The 17,054-nt window shown below is 43.1% G+C and overlaps 2 protein-coding genes across 4 annotated transcripts; one reads left to right on the top strand and one right to left on the bottom strand.

The window, feature by feature from the left end:
- Nucleotides 1-1,012: 1,012 nt before the first annotated feature.
- Nucleotides 1,013-9,377, bottom strand: pla2g7 (phospholipase A2, group VII (platelet-activating factor acetylhydrolase, plasma)). Of its 3 annotated transcripts, none has more exons than XM_063495419.1 (11): nt 8,186-8,325; nt 7,658-7,785; nt 7,295-7,445; nt 6,993-7,086; nt 6,824-6,892; nt 5,526-5,697; nt 4,814-4,927; nt 2,821-2,912; nt 2,435-2,605; nt 2,189-2,337; nt 1,013-1,962 (listed from the first exon to the last, which is right to left on the bottom strand). In XM_063495419.1, exons 1-11 carry the CDS (start codon nt 8,247-8,249, stop codon nt 1,862-1,864), a joined length of 1,305 nt encoding a protein of 434 aa, XP_063351489.1. In that variant the 5' UTR covers nt 8,250-8,325; the 3' UTR covers nt 1,013-1,861. The 3 variants fall into 3 exon arrangements, with proteins under 3 accessions (XP_063351489.1, XP_063351491.1, XP_063351490.1); XM_063495421.1 differs by lacking the exon at nt 8,186-8,325 and adding an exon at nt 9,357-9,377 and having other exon boundaries at nt 1,015-1,962; XM_063495420.1 differs by lacking the exon at nt 8,186-8,325 and adding an exon at nt 8,343-8,521 and having other exon boundaries at nt 1,015-1,962.
- On the top strand, nt 8,953-16,504 carry LOC134643164 (integrator complex subunit 9-like). Its single transcript, XM_063495418.1, has 17 exons — nt 8,953-9,056; nt 9,390-9,517; nt 9,602-9,662; nt 9,785-9,847; nt 10,174-10,313; nt 10,458-10,544; nt 10,741-10,861; nt 10,961-11,095; nt 11,581-11,692; nt 11,819-11,999; nt 12,268-12,328; nt 14,495-14,666; nt 14,762-14,886; nt 15,367-15,534; nt 15,751-15,849; nt 15,931-16,068; nt 16,149-16,504. The coding sequence occupies exons 1-17, from the start codon at nt 9,048-9,050 to the stop codon at nt 16,320-16,322; spliced, it is 1,974 nt and encodes a 657-aa protein (XP_063351488.1). The 5' UTR covers nt 8,953-9,047; the 3' UTR covers nt 16,323-16,504.
- Nucleotides 16,505-17,054: the final 550 nt, after the last annotated feature.

The following is a 17,054-nucleotide window of genomic DNA, read 5'->3' on the forward strand; positions in this document are numbered from 1 at the left end:
CTAAAAGTCTTTATATGGTAATAGTTAATAAAACATGAGGAGTTTGTTTTGATAAACTGCCAAACAATTCTTTAGATGTTTGAGTCTTTAGTTTATTTGCTCTGGTTTCAGTGGCTGTTGTGAAATGCATGGAAAAAAAAATCTGTATTTGGTGTTAATCCACGAGTTGAAGCAAATTTGTGTTGGCACAATAAATATTAACATTCAGTGCACATGAGTCATGGTTTTGCTTGCCCATTTAATTAGTTCCATTTTGGTGTTTCTGTAACATTTTATTAAAAAGGAACACGTCTTGGAAATGTTTCATGTTTGTCCCTGTAAAACATTTAGATCATCGTCCTCATGGTGTTGGAAACTGTTGCTTTAACATTATGAACATACCCAGTGTTTAAAAACCACTTTTACAAGCTACAGATGGATATCCTTACTTTATAAAAGTTTATTTATTTATTTTTATATAGATATCTAGATATAGAATTGGACACTGATTAATATCAATAAGGCGATGTGCAACGAGATGACTGTGGCTTCATATAAACAAACATAACACAGTTCTGTTGTCACACATTAACTAGTGGACACCCAGCTGTGCAGGGATATCTAATTTTACATCGTAGCCACATACAGCGGGTGGGACGGGTGAAACTACATGATACACCTGTAAAGTTACAGAAGAGGTTTTGGTACTTCATTGCTCACACTGTCCTGTAAAGTTTCCATGAATTCACAGAAAATGTTCTTATGCTTCGGTGTGGTACGGATGGCAGTAGGGCCTTTTATCAACAGGAGAAGCTGTAAGACACATGAAAAGACACAAGTTCACTCTATGCAGTCCTTCATATTTCTAAAGCTCTCCAGTGGGTTGAATTGGAGTCTTTGCTGGGGCAGTTTTGGCCCTCGGGCCTTATGTTTGACACCTTGTTGCTTGTCAGTTTTCTCCTTTCTTCCATTCACAGAACGCCCGGAGCAAGCTTCATAACTGAGACAGGTTTAATTCACTGCTGGTTACTTATGGTTTGTTTCTGTCGTCGCTATAGGTCGTGATGTCGTCTTAGTATTTTAATTTGTGGACTCCCTTTAAAGATTGAATTTTACAGCCTTACTGCCACAACCTGATCAATGAAGTGTTTTTTAAAAAAAATGAGTGCTAAACATTTGTAAAGAAACCAGATTTATTGGATTTCTGTTGTGTATAAATGAAGTGTATAAAAGTTACATAGCACTGACCAAGGAAAGAACTGTACGGTGGCTTATGGCCAATGGGATATTTAAAGCAGCTTTTTAGTGTTTACAATATTCATTGAAAGATGTGCTTGAAGTTACTGGATGCCTTTTACATGCTAGCTTGTCTAATAATCTTTATCACATAAGTAATTCTATAATCATCTTTTTCTATTCTATAACTTAAGATTGTCATCATAGGCTGCATTACATAATCACACAGCAATCATAGAGTACCTTGTCTTTGCTCAAAGGTCCAAAGAAGTACAGAAACATTTGGATTTATTTACACTAAAAGATAAAAACTGATTACAAAGATTTGTTCAAGAAATTGCAGCTAATAGTAAAGATGTCACCAAGAGTGAGAAGAAAGTTTCAAGCTGCTCGTATGCAACATTCAGGCCTCCTGAAACAAACACTACGCTGAGTGCTTGATCCATCCAGAAAAAATAAATCCATCCTTTGATGAGGTAGAGATTAGATTTCCATCTGATTACTGCTTTAAAAATTATTTCCAGTTTGTAAAATGTGCTTAAAAAAAATGCCAAGTAGGCCTGACTTGACATTTTAAACCCGTTGCACTGACTCCTGCGCACAAGGCGAATGCGAGAGGCCACAGTATAAGAGGCACAGAGCCGGTTCAGATGGCGGACTGAAGCAAGTTGACATTAGTTCCTGGGATGAGGTTTTCATCTTCTCCGTCGATCAGAGGGTCCCACTGGTTAAAGTTCTTCTCCAGACCTGCAAGATTTTTGCACAGAGGAAAGGGGAAAAGCAGAGCATTACTTCATGCAGAGAGTTCAGTCGATCTCTGCTGCAGACCAACAGCCAACTCCTCACAGCTCAGCTGATACCGCTGTACACATCTTACTATTAATCCTATAAAACGGCTTTAATGTGCCCACAGCTGAAGTGTGTTCCTGCATTACATGATTAAATCTGACGAACGACTAGCAGGAGCTCTTACCGAGATGGCGTTGCAGAAACGCTAGTGTTGCTTTATTGCACAGGTCTATGGCGAGCTCTGGGTCGATCTCTCCTTTGAGTTTCATCAGCTTCCCGATCCAGTTGCCCGTGAGAAAGGTGAAGTCTGGGAAACTCTGGTGGACTGTACCTCTGAAAGAATGCAGGTGAAGAAGAGACGTCATCACAAAATCAGCCCAAACTACCCCCAAAGTCTCTAAATGAAAGTGCAGCAGACCAGTAGTGGTACCTGATGGTGATCATTTTCCTCTGTATGACGGCCGAGTCGAGCTTCTTCATGCGGCTGATGTTTCCCGCCCACTGGAACTTCTCTGAGTTGATGAAAAAGATTGGCTGCTTCACCCGAGGAAAGATCTCATCGTCTAAAGGAGTCATCCAGGCGTCTAGCGCTACTCCACACCTGTTTGTACGATAGCAGGCCAGGTCATTACTTTCAATAATCTGGGTCTGTTACTGCTGCCTGTAGCACACGTTTCTAATTTATACTAAGCAAAGTGAAATGCCCTCATGCACACAGCTCTAGCCCTGCAGACATTATGGACAATAAGAGTGCAGTTACAAGAAGTGATAAAAGACTGGAAACCAAAAAAAAAAAAAAACCCCATAAAAACATACTTGAATTTAACCTCTTTACACAGAGCCTCTATGACTGTTGCTCCTCCAAAAGAATGGCCCATCACTGCTATCCTGCACAGGTCCATGGAGTTCTGTTACCAAGAACATGAGAGAGAATTAAGAAATCAGCACAAATGAAATTGTACTCCACTGCGTTTCACATTTTTCCTGATCACAGATTAAAGTCTGCTGATGTTCTTTATGCAAAACAGCATTTCATGAACTTTGGACTCTGCAGCTGATAGATAAGCTGAGGCTAACACAGGTTTCTCCTCAGTGCACTTTCAAAAGTCATCTGAAACTAGTTGATGTCATTTTATTGTTTATACACACGGCAAAAACAAAAGTAAGAATTTTGTGTTTGATACTTCTTTGTTGTACCAGTGCTTCTTGGCAATAATCTTCTACAGCTGCAAAGTATATTTGGTGCCACGTTTGTAAGGAAAACACATTTGTGCGTTGAGCAGCAGAGTTGAGTATGCGGGCCAATGCCAAACAGCTTATTCTGTGTCGACGCTTGTGTGGTGTTGGATGGGATGAGCGAAGTATGAAGAAACAAGACATACTGGCAGTTTAACAGTGTTTTTCACAAGTCAGCCAACAAAACCAAAAGTAGTGGTTGAAGAATGGGAAGCTAACCACAGCACTGCGTGACCAGCACGAGGAGCAGGTGCCATGCTGTTGTGCCCGTGTATGGTTCTTCCACATGCTGTTGTTATGACTCTTATGTCTTCAGAGTTCAATAAATGACACCAAATAGAAGTCTAAGAAGATTTGGCAACTTTTTCAAACTTGTGGCAAAATGTGGCACCATTAAAGGGGAAATAAATCAGCCTGGTCTAAGACTTATTGCCAAGAAGCATTGTTACAATCAAGTCAACAGTCAACTAAATAGAACTTTTGGTGCCAAGCTTATATATAAAAAAATGTGCTGGTAAATGAACTTTGGAAGCTCGAGACTTTGGGGAAAGTTGCAATAACCACAAAGATAGAACGCTGCTAGAAACACTCGTTGGTCTTCCAAGCATCACACAGCGGGATCAACAAACCCTGAAACAGAGATGTTCCAAATGTACAAGTTGACTTTTTGTGAACTAAGAAATGATTAAGAAATAGAACAAGTGCTGGAATTGTGAAGTGGGCGTGCCCTACGTTAAGGATGTGCACACAGGAAGCAGTTCACTCATCAACCATTCATTCCTTTGGAGCTGATGTTTGTTGCAGACACTCCGTGCTGTACATGTTTGGCACCTGCCCACATGCCAATCAGCATCATGTTTGCAGTACTTCACCTCAAAGCTTAGAAAAGTTGAGTGCTGGGGTTAGCCTACATCGCTTTGTCAGTGGTTTCTTCACCCAGCTTGAAGTTGCACCACTCTGTGGTCTCTGGTCAAAACCTTGCCGTTGCTTCCTGATCAACTCTTTAAACTTTTCTCAGTTTCAAGTTGAGCAATCGAAGCAGTAAAGAATACCCCTGACTGACACACGACAGGAGTATAAATAGATTGGAAGTTGCCTAGGTAACCAGAGGCTGGAATGTCTGCTTGCTACGACGGGGGTCCACACAGGATCGCTCAGAGCACCGCTTTGTTGCCGACGGCTGGTTGCTAGGTTAACCCTTTAATGTATGTACCACTCTGTCATGTGTCAGTAACCAGCACACTTTGCTCTCCCAGGTAACAGCATCAGCTGTTCACCTCGAAGGTGAGAAGAGTTCAACTTTAGCTTTAAACACTGTAAAGCTAAAAGGCTACAACTGTTGCCTTTTAGCTTTGATCAAACTTCAAAGAGACTTCTAACACACACCCACAAACTGCGTTTCCTGGAGCCTTGTGACACTTGCCAACTTGCCCCATGCTCGTGTTACAACTACTTTCTGCATCTTGTGACACATTTCCATTATTGTGTTTGCTACCACACACTGCATGACATGCATACAGGACAGACAGCTGTCCTGTATGCATGTCACAGCCAGAGGTAACCAAAAGCTTACCTTCAGCGTTGACCAGTCAAACTGTGTCTCCAGAACATTTTGCACTGAGATTCCTGAGTTGATTTCAGTGAGTTTATCCAGAGCCAGAATGCATTCATCTGCTCTTTGTTTCACCTGAAAGATGAAACAAATGAATTCATTCTGTTTCTTTAAGGTGCCATTAATATTTACCTTTACATTCACGACATCTGTACAGATACGACAAACAAAACCATCTTTTTCCCCTACTATGGGATTTATATACTCCCGATCTCCCTAAACTTTTGTTTATGGTGGGCAGCCAATCAGAGGGAGCTTCTCTTAAAGGGAGGGGACAGGAAGCTTTAGTGGAGCTGAGCTGCTGCACTTGGACCCAGTACAAGATAAACCAGTATTGTGTTGAACTGTGAGTATTGTGTAGAACTCTGATGAATAAAAAAAAAAAAGAAATATCCCTCGCCTTAATCGTAGATTTAAAAAGCCAACTGCTATCTGCAGTCCCTGATTCCTTTCAGCTTTAAGATAAACGGGATGTGACCACATGCTTGCCGTTTAACGTAACGTGCCCAGATGAAAACAGAAGAATGTCAGCTAGAACAAACAAGGATGTGGTTTGATTTTAACATCAGTGCCAAGCTGCCTGTGAGCAAGCGGGTATGAAGTTATGCAATCAAGAGACTGTGAATTTTAAACCCACAGAGGGAGTCTGTGGGTAATCTCTGCGACAACATACTTGTTTGTTTCTGAGGGGGAATTCGCTCTCTCCGTGCTGCAGAGCTCTGTAGTACATCCACTCCTTTACCAAGTTCTGTTGGGTGGCACCGGATGATTTTGTCAAACTTGCATTTGACCTTTCTGACTCTGGCTTCTCACAAAAATAATACGTAGCTGACGCTGACTGGTCTCTGTGAGAGAAAAATAAAAAAATAACACCATGACCTGTAGTTCCAGCCCCAGGAACAGATATTACTTCCTTCATGTTACTTGGAACAATTAGGGTTTAGACACATGCAGAGAACATATCCTGTTTGAGGCAGCGTATGGCCCTCTCTCTGTAAGAAGCAAAGTCACTCTCATGTTGTTGCTCTCACACTGCAGCCATGTGCTCTGTCTGCGGCTTTGTCAGCATGTCGCCAGCTGCTAAAATTCAGCAAAATAACACTTCCATCGCCGTAAGCGACAGGCCAGCTGTGGCCATTATGTTCATCTCCATATGGTCCCCCTTGTCTGCATACTGAAAAGAATTGTGATGAGCTGGTTCGTACCATTGTCTGCACACCCTTTCCACTCCTACTCCACACATAAACAGACAGCCAAGCAAACAAAAGCAGAGGACAAACGTTCAGCTACAATTTCCTCCAAATGAAGATGACAAAGAACACAGATTTCAAACTCATTTTACATCGTGGGCCACATACGACCCACTCTGACCTTAAGTGTGTGGACCACTTAAGGTCAGAAACTCCAATTTCTGTCAGTGTAAAGATGTTGAAACACACAATTAATCCCTGAGATATCTTCATATGAGGAAAAGAAGTGCAATTGCAACAATTTGTCTCAGTTTTATGATAAATGTGTAAAATAAGGGAAACACTGTTGCTAGCTCATTGTGCACACTGCCATGCATTTAGAATAATATATATATATAAAAAATTTTAAATAGTAAAAACATCTATAGTAGATGCTCAAAAAATGGGAACTTTTCTGTCATTTAATTTTTTGTATGTATTAGTAACTATCTGGTGTAGCATGGACGCAATGGTCTGTAAAACTTTGAATACAGTTAAAAGTTCCAAATCCATAGAGATGAGAGGAGAGATAGCATTTATTTGTCAGTTGCAGTTGCCCACAACCGAGATGACAGACCGTACATACACAACATCACACTGGGGAGACAGCCTTCCAGTGGGGCCGATTGGAGTCTCTGCCTGGCCGATTCTAGCCCCTGGGCCCTATGTTTGACAACCCTGCTATAGAACAGTTGGTGTTTAATGGAATGAAAATTACATATGAACTAAATTGGAAAATTACCTGTGTTCCACTGATGCCACGATGAAGCCCTGAGAGGCCATTTCTGCACATATCGCTGAATACAAGGTCCTGAGAAACAATCACAGGAGCCACAGTGTGAGCAGAACTTGTAACGGGTTATTACTGCAGGAGTGATGAAATAAAAAAAACAAATGCATTGTGTGTGTACCTAAAGGCTCCCAAGCCGTGGGAGAAGATGATCACGGGACATTTTTCATTCGATTTAAATGGCGCATCCAAATAGGCTGGGATCTTGAAGGACCCTGAAATAGATAAAAACCAGCTTTCTATTTTTTTTTAGTGACTAAAGTCATATAATATTGCTGTCCTGACCAAATAAATTTGACTTTTACACCACAGAGAAATAGACTGTCAGTCAATAAGTGTGCAAGCATACAAGACTTGAGAAAAAAATAGTCAATTTTATGCCATGAAATCATTAGAAATACTGGATTTTCCTAATTTATTCACCAAAGAGGTAGTTGAAGATCCTTTCACTGAGGGCCCTGTTCATTTTCATGAAGTCAGCCAAACCATTAAAGTACTCCTTGCATGGGACCCAGTCAGGCTTCTCGGCACTTTCCATCTCCTGACAGGGATAGTACAGCCGGAAGAAGGTGCCCTGTTGGAGAGACAGATAGCTAGTCCAAGCAACTCAGCAGAAGGCCATTTGCTCCCGTGATGTCAGCAGCCCGTTTGGCCCAAATACCTGCTTTCCATAATACCTGTGGGTACCCAGCCCAGCATCTGCAGCACACTCAAGAATGTCAAATACAAATATGTGACCTCAGCTGTTACATGTCAGCATGAACAAAGGTTTTCTTTTGCTTGTACCTCTGCAGTGTGGTCCATCATGAAGTCAGTGCAGCCCACAGCGTTTGGGCCGTTGCCTGGAGGGATCCCAAGGTGATTACTGCAGCTGCTCCCCATGGTGAAGACACTGAGCGCGGACCTCCTGTGGTCTGGCAAATAGAAACACACCTGTACATCAAAACTGCTGCTCTATAAAAGGGAAAGATAACAGGACTAAAAATCGGATTATTTCTGCACGGATGCTACTGACTGCAATGAATAAATGTGTATATGCAGACTGTATCATTATATATGATTGACATTCATTTACATCATTAGTAGTATTGTAGCTTTTTATTTAGTAGTTTATTAGTATCAAATGAAAGGCAAAAACTTCTTCACCGTAGTAACTGTAACCAGCCGTATGTGAGACCGAGTCGCGAAGTTTACGCCTTGATCTAACCACAGAGCCCCACACAATCGCACACTTGATTCATTTAACTAAACGGGTCAAAGTGTTTGTGCTGTCAGTTAAAACAAAACCCCAAAACGTGGCGTGTTAACTCCTACCTGTCCTCGCCCACGCGTTAAATCTCTTGACTCCTAACTGAAGAAACCCTCCATAAGAAAACATCGACTAGCGCACTTTCGACAGCGACCTAACCAAACGTTCTCTATCTCCACTTTAGCTGCCGGTAACACTCGTTAAATAAAACAAAAGGCCTACCGGAGATACAGAAGTGCGAGCGCTGTCCGGTGTTTCTACATCAGTTTCGCAATATTACTGCGGACTGACAGAGCAATCACAGGATAAATGTACTACTTTGGGAGTGGTTAATGTTTTTGTCAGCTAGCCGCTGCTAGCATAGGAGGGGGCTAAACCAGAGTAGTGGATGAACGGTGTTGACTCACTGTGGCAGTCCTGCCTTTGCCAGCCTAATGGCGTCCCCCAACTGAAGCCTTAATGACCTCCATGTCATATTATTTAACAGTTGGCAATCATGCTTCTATCATTACTCTAATTACAACATTGGTGGCTCTAAATATAAACTCAACCAAGGCGTTTGAAATTGTGTTAACTGCTCTGTATACGGCTCTGGTTGATCGCAGCGACTCGCTGACAGCTCTGGGATCAGCGCGCACGTGCACTTGTTTACAACAATCATCGACGCTTTAATTAATATTTTCATTAATATCGTGTGAGCCGAGGTGCTGTTGCCAAAGCAGCTGCATATAAGCGCTGGCTTCTCAGTAAAAATTGCACCTTTAAAGTGTCTGTACTTTTGATGTGACTCCACGTCTGTTGGGGGCAGTAGAGAGCAGCCGAGCGGGAAACAAAGCGAGAGGGGAGCAGAGAAGCAGTGGAGAACGATGCTGCGTTAGCAAAGCTAACTGTTTTCAACTCATTTATCAGCAACTCCTTGTGTTAAAGATGAAATTGGTGAGTAAAAAGCAGATCAGTGAAGAGAACAATGAATGTAGAAATCGTCGAAAATGATTAACTTGATTAATGATTAACACCCAAAAGTGACTGTTAGCTGGAAGCTAATAGCGTTTTTTTTTTTGGTACAGTTTAATAAAGTGGAAAAGGTGAGCAGCGAACAGCAAGTCAGTACAGCGTGAAGTGTTTAACTATGCATACGAAAACACGGAAACACAACCCCCTTTGACATTTTGGCGTCGTGTTTATCCTGTTTTACTGTATCTGTATCTTTGTACTCCTACACACACCTACACACACCTGTGGTTTTAAGGGTGCATTTCCTCCTTGCAGTACTGTCTGTCGGGTCATCCTACATTGCCCTGCAGTGTCCTCAAGTTCAAGTCCACCACTATCATGTTGGACTGTGGACTGGACACCACCTCTGTCCTCAACTTCCTGCCCCTGCCTTTGGTGCACAGGTGAGTCACTGACAGTAATTCATTCATTCGTGGATAACAGATATGTTTTGCTTGATGATGATGATGATGATCCTTTTTTTTCAGTCCAAGACTTTCCAAGCTACCTGGTTGGGTCTCTAAGGATGGAACAATAAATTTGGAAAAGGCACGAGAAGCTGTTTGTAATGTGCTTAGGTTACTTGGCGTGTATTTCAACTTACTGCAGTTTTTTATGAAGATGTGCCGATTTATCTGTGGGGGAAAAACTGTTTCGCCTTATGCTTGCAGGAGCTGAAGGAGTGCGCAGGGAGGGTGTTTGTTGACGCACAGCCAGAGTTCTGTCTCCCTGAGGTAGACATCCCTGATACTTCATCTCTGCATCAGTGTTATAGCTTGTGCCACTCATTCAGAATGTCTCTCTGCAAACAGGTTCCACTGTAAAGCATCAGAGTTGCAGCAAATCGACCTATTTTAAACAAATAATAAGAAGGAAAAAGAAACCTGATAGGCCTGCCACAACTGACAAGAATAGGGGAATCCACTCAGAGAAATCAGTTACTATGATCAGCACAGTGTGATTACCGCGTCTTTTACTTTCACAGTAGGCCCTAAAACATAAATCTTAATAAATACCTGAAGTACAACAATGATATTTATTTAATCTGAATAACCCACAGAGAGAACTGTTGGACCTGTCCACCATCGATGTCATCCTAATCTCAAACTACCACTGCATGATGGCCCTGCCTTACATCACAGAGCACACCGGCTTCACCGGGACAGTGTACGCCACGGAGCCCACGCTGCAGATTGGCAGGTGACAGATGCAGGGGATGAATACCACATCTTACTATTTTTATATTATTTTTGTGATATCATTATTATTTTACTTGGTAAAATGAGATACAGGTCACACGTCTTCGGTTGCGTTTACGCTCGTTCTTCCTCTTCCCTTCCTTAGGCTGCTGATGGAGGAGCTCGTGAACTTCATGGAGAGAGTTCCTAAAGCCCAGTCTGCCACGTCCTGGAAGAACAAGGAGATACAAAGGTAGTCTAGTTTGGTAAAAATATTCTGTGTGTGCGCGTTTTGTCTGAGTTGACACATGAAATACAGTTACTGACTTTGTTTTAGTCATTTTTGAAGTTTCTTTTTACCTTCACCTAATTTTTCTGTTTTGTTACACCTCCACTAACAGGGTGGTGTAACTCCACCGTTCAAATGAATACTTATGTTATTGCATTAGGATGCTCCCGGGGCCGCTGAAGGATGCAGTTGATGTGTGGATGTGGAAGCGATGCTACAGCATGCAGGAGGTTAACTCTGCACTCAGCAAAGTGCAGCTTGTGGGTTATTCACAGAAAGTGGTGAGAATTGCTTCTGTCCAGGAGATATTTAAGATTTCACATTTTTGCTTTCATGCAGTGGTGACTTCTCGTCTTTTTTCTCGTTTGTTTTTCTTGCAGGAGTTGTTTGGAGCTGTACAAGTCTCCCCATTAAGCTCCGGCTACTCGCTGGGGAGCTCCAACTGGATCATCCAGTCTCACCATGAGAAGGTGTCCTATGTGTCTGGCTCATCTCTACTCACCACACATCCTCAGGTAGGCCAGCAGGCTTAATGCTTCACCATTTCAAAGTCTACTGGACGCAACCCTTGAAGCTTTTTTCCTGAGCTGAGTGATTTCTGTCATATTTCGGGGCTGTTTACAGAACAAACTGACAAAATGCGTGTGCAGCAGTCAGGGAGGGTGGTCTCTGCACGTGCAGCTAAACCACGTCGTTATTGATTTTTACTAAGGTGTCAAAACTTGTCATTGAGGGTCCAGAGGAGGTCATCAAATGTCGTCTTTATGGGGGAGAAAGTTAAAGTTTGAAGGGATTGAGGACAAAAGTGTCATGATCTAGAGTGTAAAGAGTGCAGTCTGTTATTTGTTTAGTCACAGATTTCCTTTTTCCTGTGCTCAGAGTTTCTTTTGGAAGCTAAATCTTTAGACGAGTGTTTGTCAGTGCACGCTGTAATTGTTTGAGAATCCAGTCTGTTCTGTCACAACTACTCTGCACAGTTTCTCTTCTTCTCTGCTCCCAGCCCATGGACCAGAGTTCCCTAAAGAATAGTGACGTCCTCATTCTGACAGGCCTCACTCAGATGCCTACTGCCAACCCAGATGGCATGCTGGGAGAATTCTGCAGTAACTTGGGTGGGTTTTAATGTAGCGCTTAGATTTCTGTGGCGTGTGAAAAGAACCAAACGTTGAAGTCATTCTTGTATCATTTAACTGGAACTTGAATGATGTTGTCTGTGCTTGTTCTTCTGCGGTCTGCAGCCATGACCATCCGGGCAGGAGGAAATGTGCTGGTGCCGTGCTACTCCTCGGGAGTGATCTACGACCTGCTCGAGTGTTTGTACCAGTTCATAGAGAGCGCCAACCTGGGGACCACGCCCTTCTACTTCATCTCACCCATAGCCAACAGCTCGCTGGAGTTCTCTCAGATCTTCGCCGAGTGGTGAGCGGCCGTTTGTCGAAAGCTTCTTGATTCTGTCGTGAAAGTTTGTGATTTTAGGTTTTACTGTTTTTCTTCAGCATGTGCTCGGTTAGCTTGTCTTCATTTTTCCACGTCTTCCACAACAAGTCATGATGTAGTCACTCTGATAATTAGGAACACAGTATCGATGTTTTGTTACTTGATAGAAGTGCAACAAACAGCAGAGAGACGATAACGTGTGTGACTGTGGGATATTCCACATGATTTTTCTTTTTCTCAAATATTTCAGGCTTTGTCACAACAAGCAAACAAAAGTTTATCTCCCAGAGCCGCCTTTCCCACACGCAGAGGTGAGTCAAGAACACTGGCAATTAGGGCGGGGCCATATCATACCGTTCACGGTAATACCGCTACAGTGTTAGGCAACGATAAGAAAATGAAATATGGTGATAGAATATGGGTAAAACGCGCATGCGCAGTGCCTTTGTTTTCATACGCACATGGCGGAGAATGAGAAGGGCGAAAGCGGATCGTTGAATGAAACAGATGAACCTGAACTGGTTTGTAAAAATGCTGCAACTTCAGTGGTGTGGAACTGGTTTAGCTTTCGTCCGTCAGATACACAACAAAGCACTATTTTTGGTAGAGCATGCTAGCGGGCCGTCGTTATTACCGTGTTTTTTGGAAACTACGGCACACTTAAAATCAATGCTTTGATTTTTCTGAAAATCGACAGTGCTCCTTATAATCCCGTGTGCCTTATGTATGAATTCTGTTTGTGTTTACTGACCTCGAAACGATTTTATGTACACGGCGCTCGAACATCTGTCAAATGTTTCAGTACGACTTTGCTGAGCTACGAAGCCGCACCGCTTGATGGATTGTCGGAGCATTACAGCTATCGTAGGCAGGAGCCTCGCGGAGTGATACGTACTGTGCTTCAACATAATATTACCGTATTGTGTGTGTATAACCTCTTTTTAAGTTTAGTGGATATTATACATGGTTATGCTGAGGATATGTCGGCCAGTTTCCACTGGAAATGCCTTTTGGTTAAACTGTCAGCGAGGAATTTGCACTGTTACATTTTTATATAACTTTAATGCACATAAAAAACAGCTGCTTGTTTAAGTGAAAATACACTGATGTTTTGGGTTTTTTTTGCACTAATAAAGTTGCAGAGTTGTAAAGTATTTTGTCTCGTGTCAATTATATCGTTATTGCAAATTTTCAAATATATCGTGATAAATATTTTTGCCCTGCCCTACTGGCACTTCTCCTTTATACTGAAAATAATCATTATATTATAGGGAACCTACTTTTTTTTAGGTTTTTAAATTGAGGGTCCAGCGGAGGTCATCAAATGTTGTCTTTATGGGGGAGAAAGTTAAAGTTAGGGATGGACCGATCCGATATTACGTATCGGTCCGATACTGACCTAAATTACTGGATCGGATATCGGAGAGAAATAAAAAATGTAATCCGATCCATTAAATATCACAAAAGCACCTCACAAAACTTGCGACATGGCGTAGCTCAGCTCATAACCGTAGCACGTCGGAGCAGTGTGCGTCACGTGAGACCTGTCGGCGGTCTGGTTGAGCATTTGGAGCCTCGCTACCAAACCGGCATTTCATCTCTGAGAAAGTTATCCCAGAGAGAAGTAAAGCAAGTGTGTAAGTTCATCTCTGAATGTTTGTAAAGCATTCCCACGTTAAGCTTAACAAGCGATATATGGAGCGACTGCCTCCCTCTCCTGCTGCTACTTCAATCATGAAACTGATTAATGATCAGCTTTTCTGTTGAGACTCCCGTCTCTCTTGTTTGTTTTTGGCCCACTTTGCACCAGAGTAGCTTTGCAGAATAATGCTTATTTACCTTACGCTGGGCCTTAGGGACAGCCCCACAGGCTGGCTGTTTTCGCTCCCTTCCTCCTCCCTTGTTAGCCATCTTTCTTCTGAAGGCTCCAATTTTGGCAAACAGTGATTACATGTACAGACAGTGACTATTTTTTTTTTTTTTTTTGTGTGTGTGTGGTTGTGTGTGGGTTTTTTGGGGCACTTTGGATGAGTTTAATAGAAACCGTGTCCGTGATGGACACAGTATATTTATTACAGGAAGTATGAAAAAACATAATGTCCACTTTAAAATGAATTTTCTAGCATTCTCAGATCCATTTCCTGCTTGATGCTGAGAAAGTATTTATATTTTATGCAAATTCATGTTTGGTTGGAGAAAACGGTGCTTTGAATTGGAAAGCATTAGGCAAATAGTATGTGTTCGAACAGGCCAGTGCTATCACAAGTCATTAATAACAGATGAGATATGCAGCCATGAGTTGCATCAAATGTGAGTGAGATATGCTTTTGCCTGGAGCGCATCATATCTCTAACACACGTTTTAAAAAGCAGAGTCGACTGATACAAAGATACCAGGATGAAAACAAGTACACCTCTGGGGCTGGTGACGAGGTCACGTTGATAAACTGGTGCTTAAATGTGCTGCTGCTGTTTCAGCTCATCCAAACCAACAAGCTGAAGCACTACCCCAGCATCCACGGAGACTTCAGCAGCGAGTTCCGTCAGCCCTGCGTGGTTTTCACCGGTCACCCCTCTCTGCGCTTCGGGGACGTCGTTCACTTCATGGAGCTCTGGGGCAAATCCAGCCTTAACACTATCATCTTTACTGGTAATTACAGCTATTGTTACATCTCTTAGACGTGACTAAAACAAGGAAAGCCTGAGCTTGTAATGTCCTGTGTGCCTGATCTTTCTCACTCCCAGAGCCGGACTTCTCCTACCTGGATGCCCTGGCTCCGTACCAGCCGTTAGCCATGAAGTGCGTTTACTGTCCCATTGACACACGGCTCAACTTCCACCAAGTATCAAAGCTGCTCAAGGAAGTCCAGGTATGCTGTTAGCACCTGATCTGATTATGAGAGAAATACACAGAAATAGAGTAGAAACTAAGGAACAGCACCTAAATGATTCTACGATGAGGAGGGAGCCAGCGACCGCAAAATATTCCAGATTGCTCCAGAAAGGCTACGTCATGGGATGCTAGAACTGTGCTGTGCCATAATGACTGAGTCTGTGAGAGCGCTGTGGGTGAAACGGGAGAATGGAAAGCAGATTTCCAAGTTAACAGGCGATATACAAATAAAATGGCAGAACAATGTGAGCGTTCAGGGCAGAGCACAGGGAAGCAGTGGGTCTTGCGTAAGATTTGAGGGATTTGATTGAAGCATCCCTGTAGTTCCAGGATGGCCCATTCGCAGCACTAGTTCTCATTTAGCTGTAGCCTTAATTTAAATGTTAACAAAGCCAGCTTCAGCCTCTCACGTTTGTACTCTGTGTGTAAACGCTACAGCCGTGTTTTCTTCCTGCAGCCTCTCCACGTGGTGTGTCCCGAGCAGTACACCCAGCCTCCTCTGACCCAGTCCCACCGCTCCGACCTGATGTTGGAACTGCAGCCTCCTCCTATGCCCTACAGACGCTGCTCTGTTCTCAACCTGCCCTTCAGACGCCGCTACGAACGCATCTACATCCTGCCTGAGGTGAGGCCCCAAAGAGAAGGAAGTCAAAAAAACTTCTCAGAGATGGATCTGAGTTTCCGGCCACAGAGTATCTGTTGTTTCAGAAACAGATGGTGAATTCTCTGATCACTATGACAACGTGGCGTTTGAACAGCTGTTTTTATTGAGAAATCTTCTCGCTGTCAGAAAGCAGGCGGACGGTTTTAATTGCTAAGAGTCGTATTTTTCTCTTCCTAGCTGGCCAACTCTCTGGTGCCCTCTGAGATCAAACCCGGCGTCTCTGTGGCGACCGTGTCTGCGTTGCTGCACTCAAAGGACAATAAGCACACGTTACAGGTGAGTCCAGAATACTTGCACTTCCATTAGAGAATCAGCTGATCAGAGCTCAGCTGCATTTTTTCTTTCATTTGTTCCCAGTCGGTGCCCAAACCTCCTCCCATGCCCCCCAGCAAGAAGAGGAAGCGTGTGATTGAGGAGCCCCCTGTAGCGTTGGCCCCTAAACCCATGCTGAGTGGAGCTGTGGCCCTGGAGGCTTTTCTGGCCACTTTGCAGAAGGTGGGAAATCTGAGTGAGAGGGCTATCAGTGTGCTGTGATATTAGCACTTAATGTTAACTTGTTATGTGCTCATTTGCAGCACGGGATCACAGAAGTTAAAGTGGAGGAAACTGCAGACGGGCACATCCTGCACCTGCAGGCGGAGGACACGCTCATTCAGCTGGAGGAGGACGGGACGCATATCGTCTGTGACAGTGAGCCACTGAGGACCACGCTCAGGGACCTGGTGCTGCGCTTCCTGCAGAAACTCTGAGCTGAATCCTGGCTGTTAGTTTTTAACCGTGTTTCTGCGTCACTGGATTACGGACAGAAGCGGAAGGGAAGGATGTGGATGCTCAACGGCCATATTTACAGTCGTTTCACTGTACAGCATTGTTTGGTTTTATTTTATAAAACTCACAGATGTATTATTTTGTATTAAAAAAAGGTTTTCCAGAATCGTACAGTGACTGTCGTTCATCACTTAGTCTTAGGAAAGCTTTAAAAGTGAAAACTGAGACTTTGCTCACGAGCCCGGGCTTTGTGTAGCCGGTGTGTTCCTGCGTTGTCTGACAATGAAGGGTAGAAGAAACAAAGACCAAGTCATTAAATGCCCGCTCCAGCTCCTACAAACAAATGCAAACAGTAGGGAAGAGGGTTAGCTCAACCCACCACAAGCTAGCAAGAATGATCAATTCATGCTAGCATTAACTGCCTATAACACATATGTGACACACACATTTACAGCATCTAGCAAAGACAGACACAATGATTGAACTAAAGACACAATCAGAAATATCAAGGTGGCTAAATATACATTATATGTGTTGTACAGTGTTGGGAAAGATACAGACCTCTCCCACAGTGGAATTGTAGAAAAGGGGAGAGGCCAAAGGGGTGCACTGTATTTATAGGGTTGCACCAAAGAAGAAGAACAATGAGGAGGGGCTCCAACTGATAATGAACATAACTACAGGCTTGAAGGTCCTAAAGGTCAGGTATAACA

The sequence above is a fragment of the Pelmatolapia mariae genome, linkage group LG15 (assembly GCF_036321145.2).
Source record: "Pelmatolapia mariae isolate MD_Pm_ZW linkage group LG15, Pm_UMD_F_2, whole genome shotgun sequence".
NCBI classification, from domain to species: domain Eukaryota; kingdom Metazoa; phylum Chordata; class Actinopteri; order Cichliformes; family Cichlidae; genus Pelmatolapia; species Pelmatolapia mariae.

Coding starts and splice junctions, on each gene's coding strand:
- LOC134643164 (XM_063495418.1), top strand. Junction 14,667..14,761: donor TAACACTATCATCTTTACTG/GTAATTACAGCT, acceptor TCTCACTCCCAG/AGCCGGACTTCTCCTACCTG. Junction 16,069..16,148: donor TTCTGGCCACTTTGCAGAAG/GTGGGAAATCTG, acceptor GCTCATTTGCAG/CACGGGATCACAGAAGTTAA.
- pla2g7 (XM_063495419.1), bottom strand. CDS start 8,249: ATGTTTTCTTATGGAGGGTTTCTTCAGTTAGGAGTCAAGAGATTTAAC. Junction 7,446..7,657: donor TGATGGACCACACTGCAGAG/GTACAAGCAAAA, acceptor TCTCTCCAACAG/GGCACCTTCTTCCGGCTGTA. Junction 1,963..2,188: donor GTTTCTGCAACGCCATCTCG/GTAAGAGCTCCT, acceptor AAAATCTTGCAG/GTCTGGAGAAGAACTTTAAC.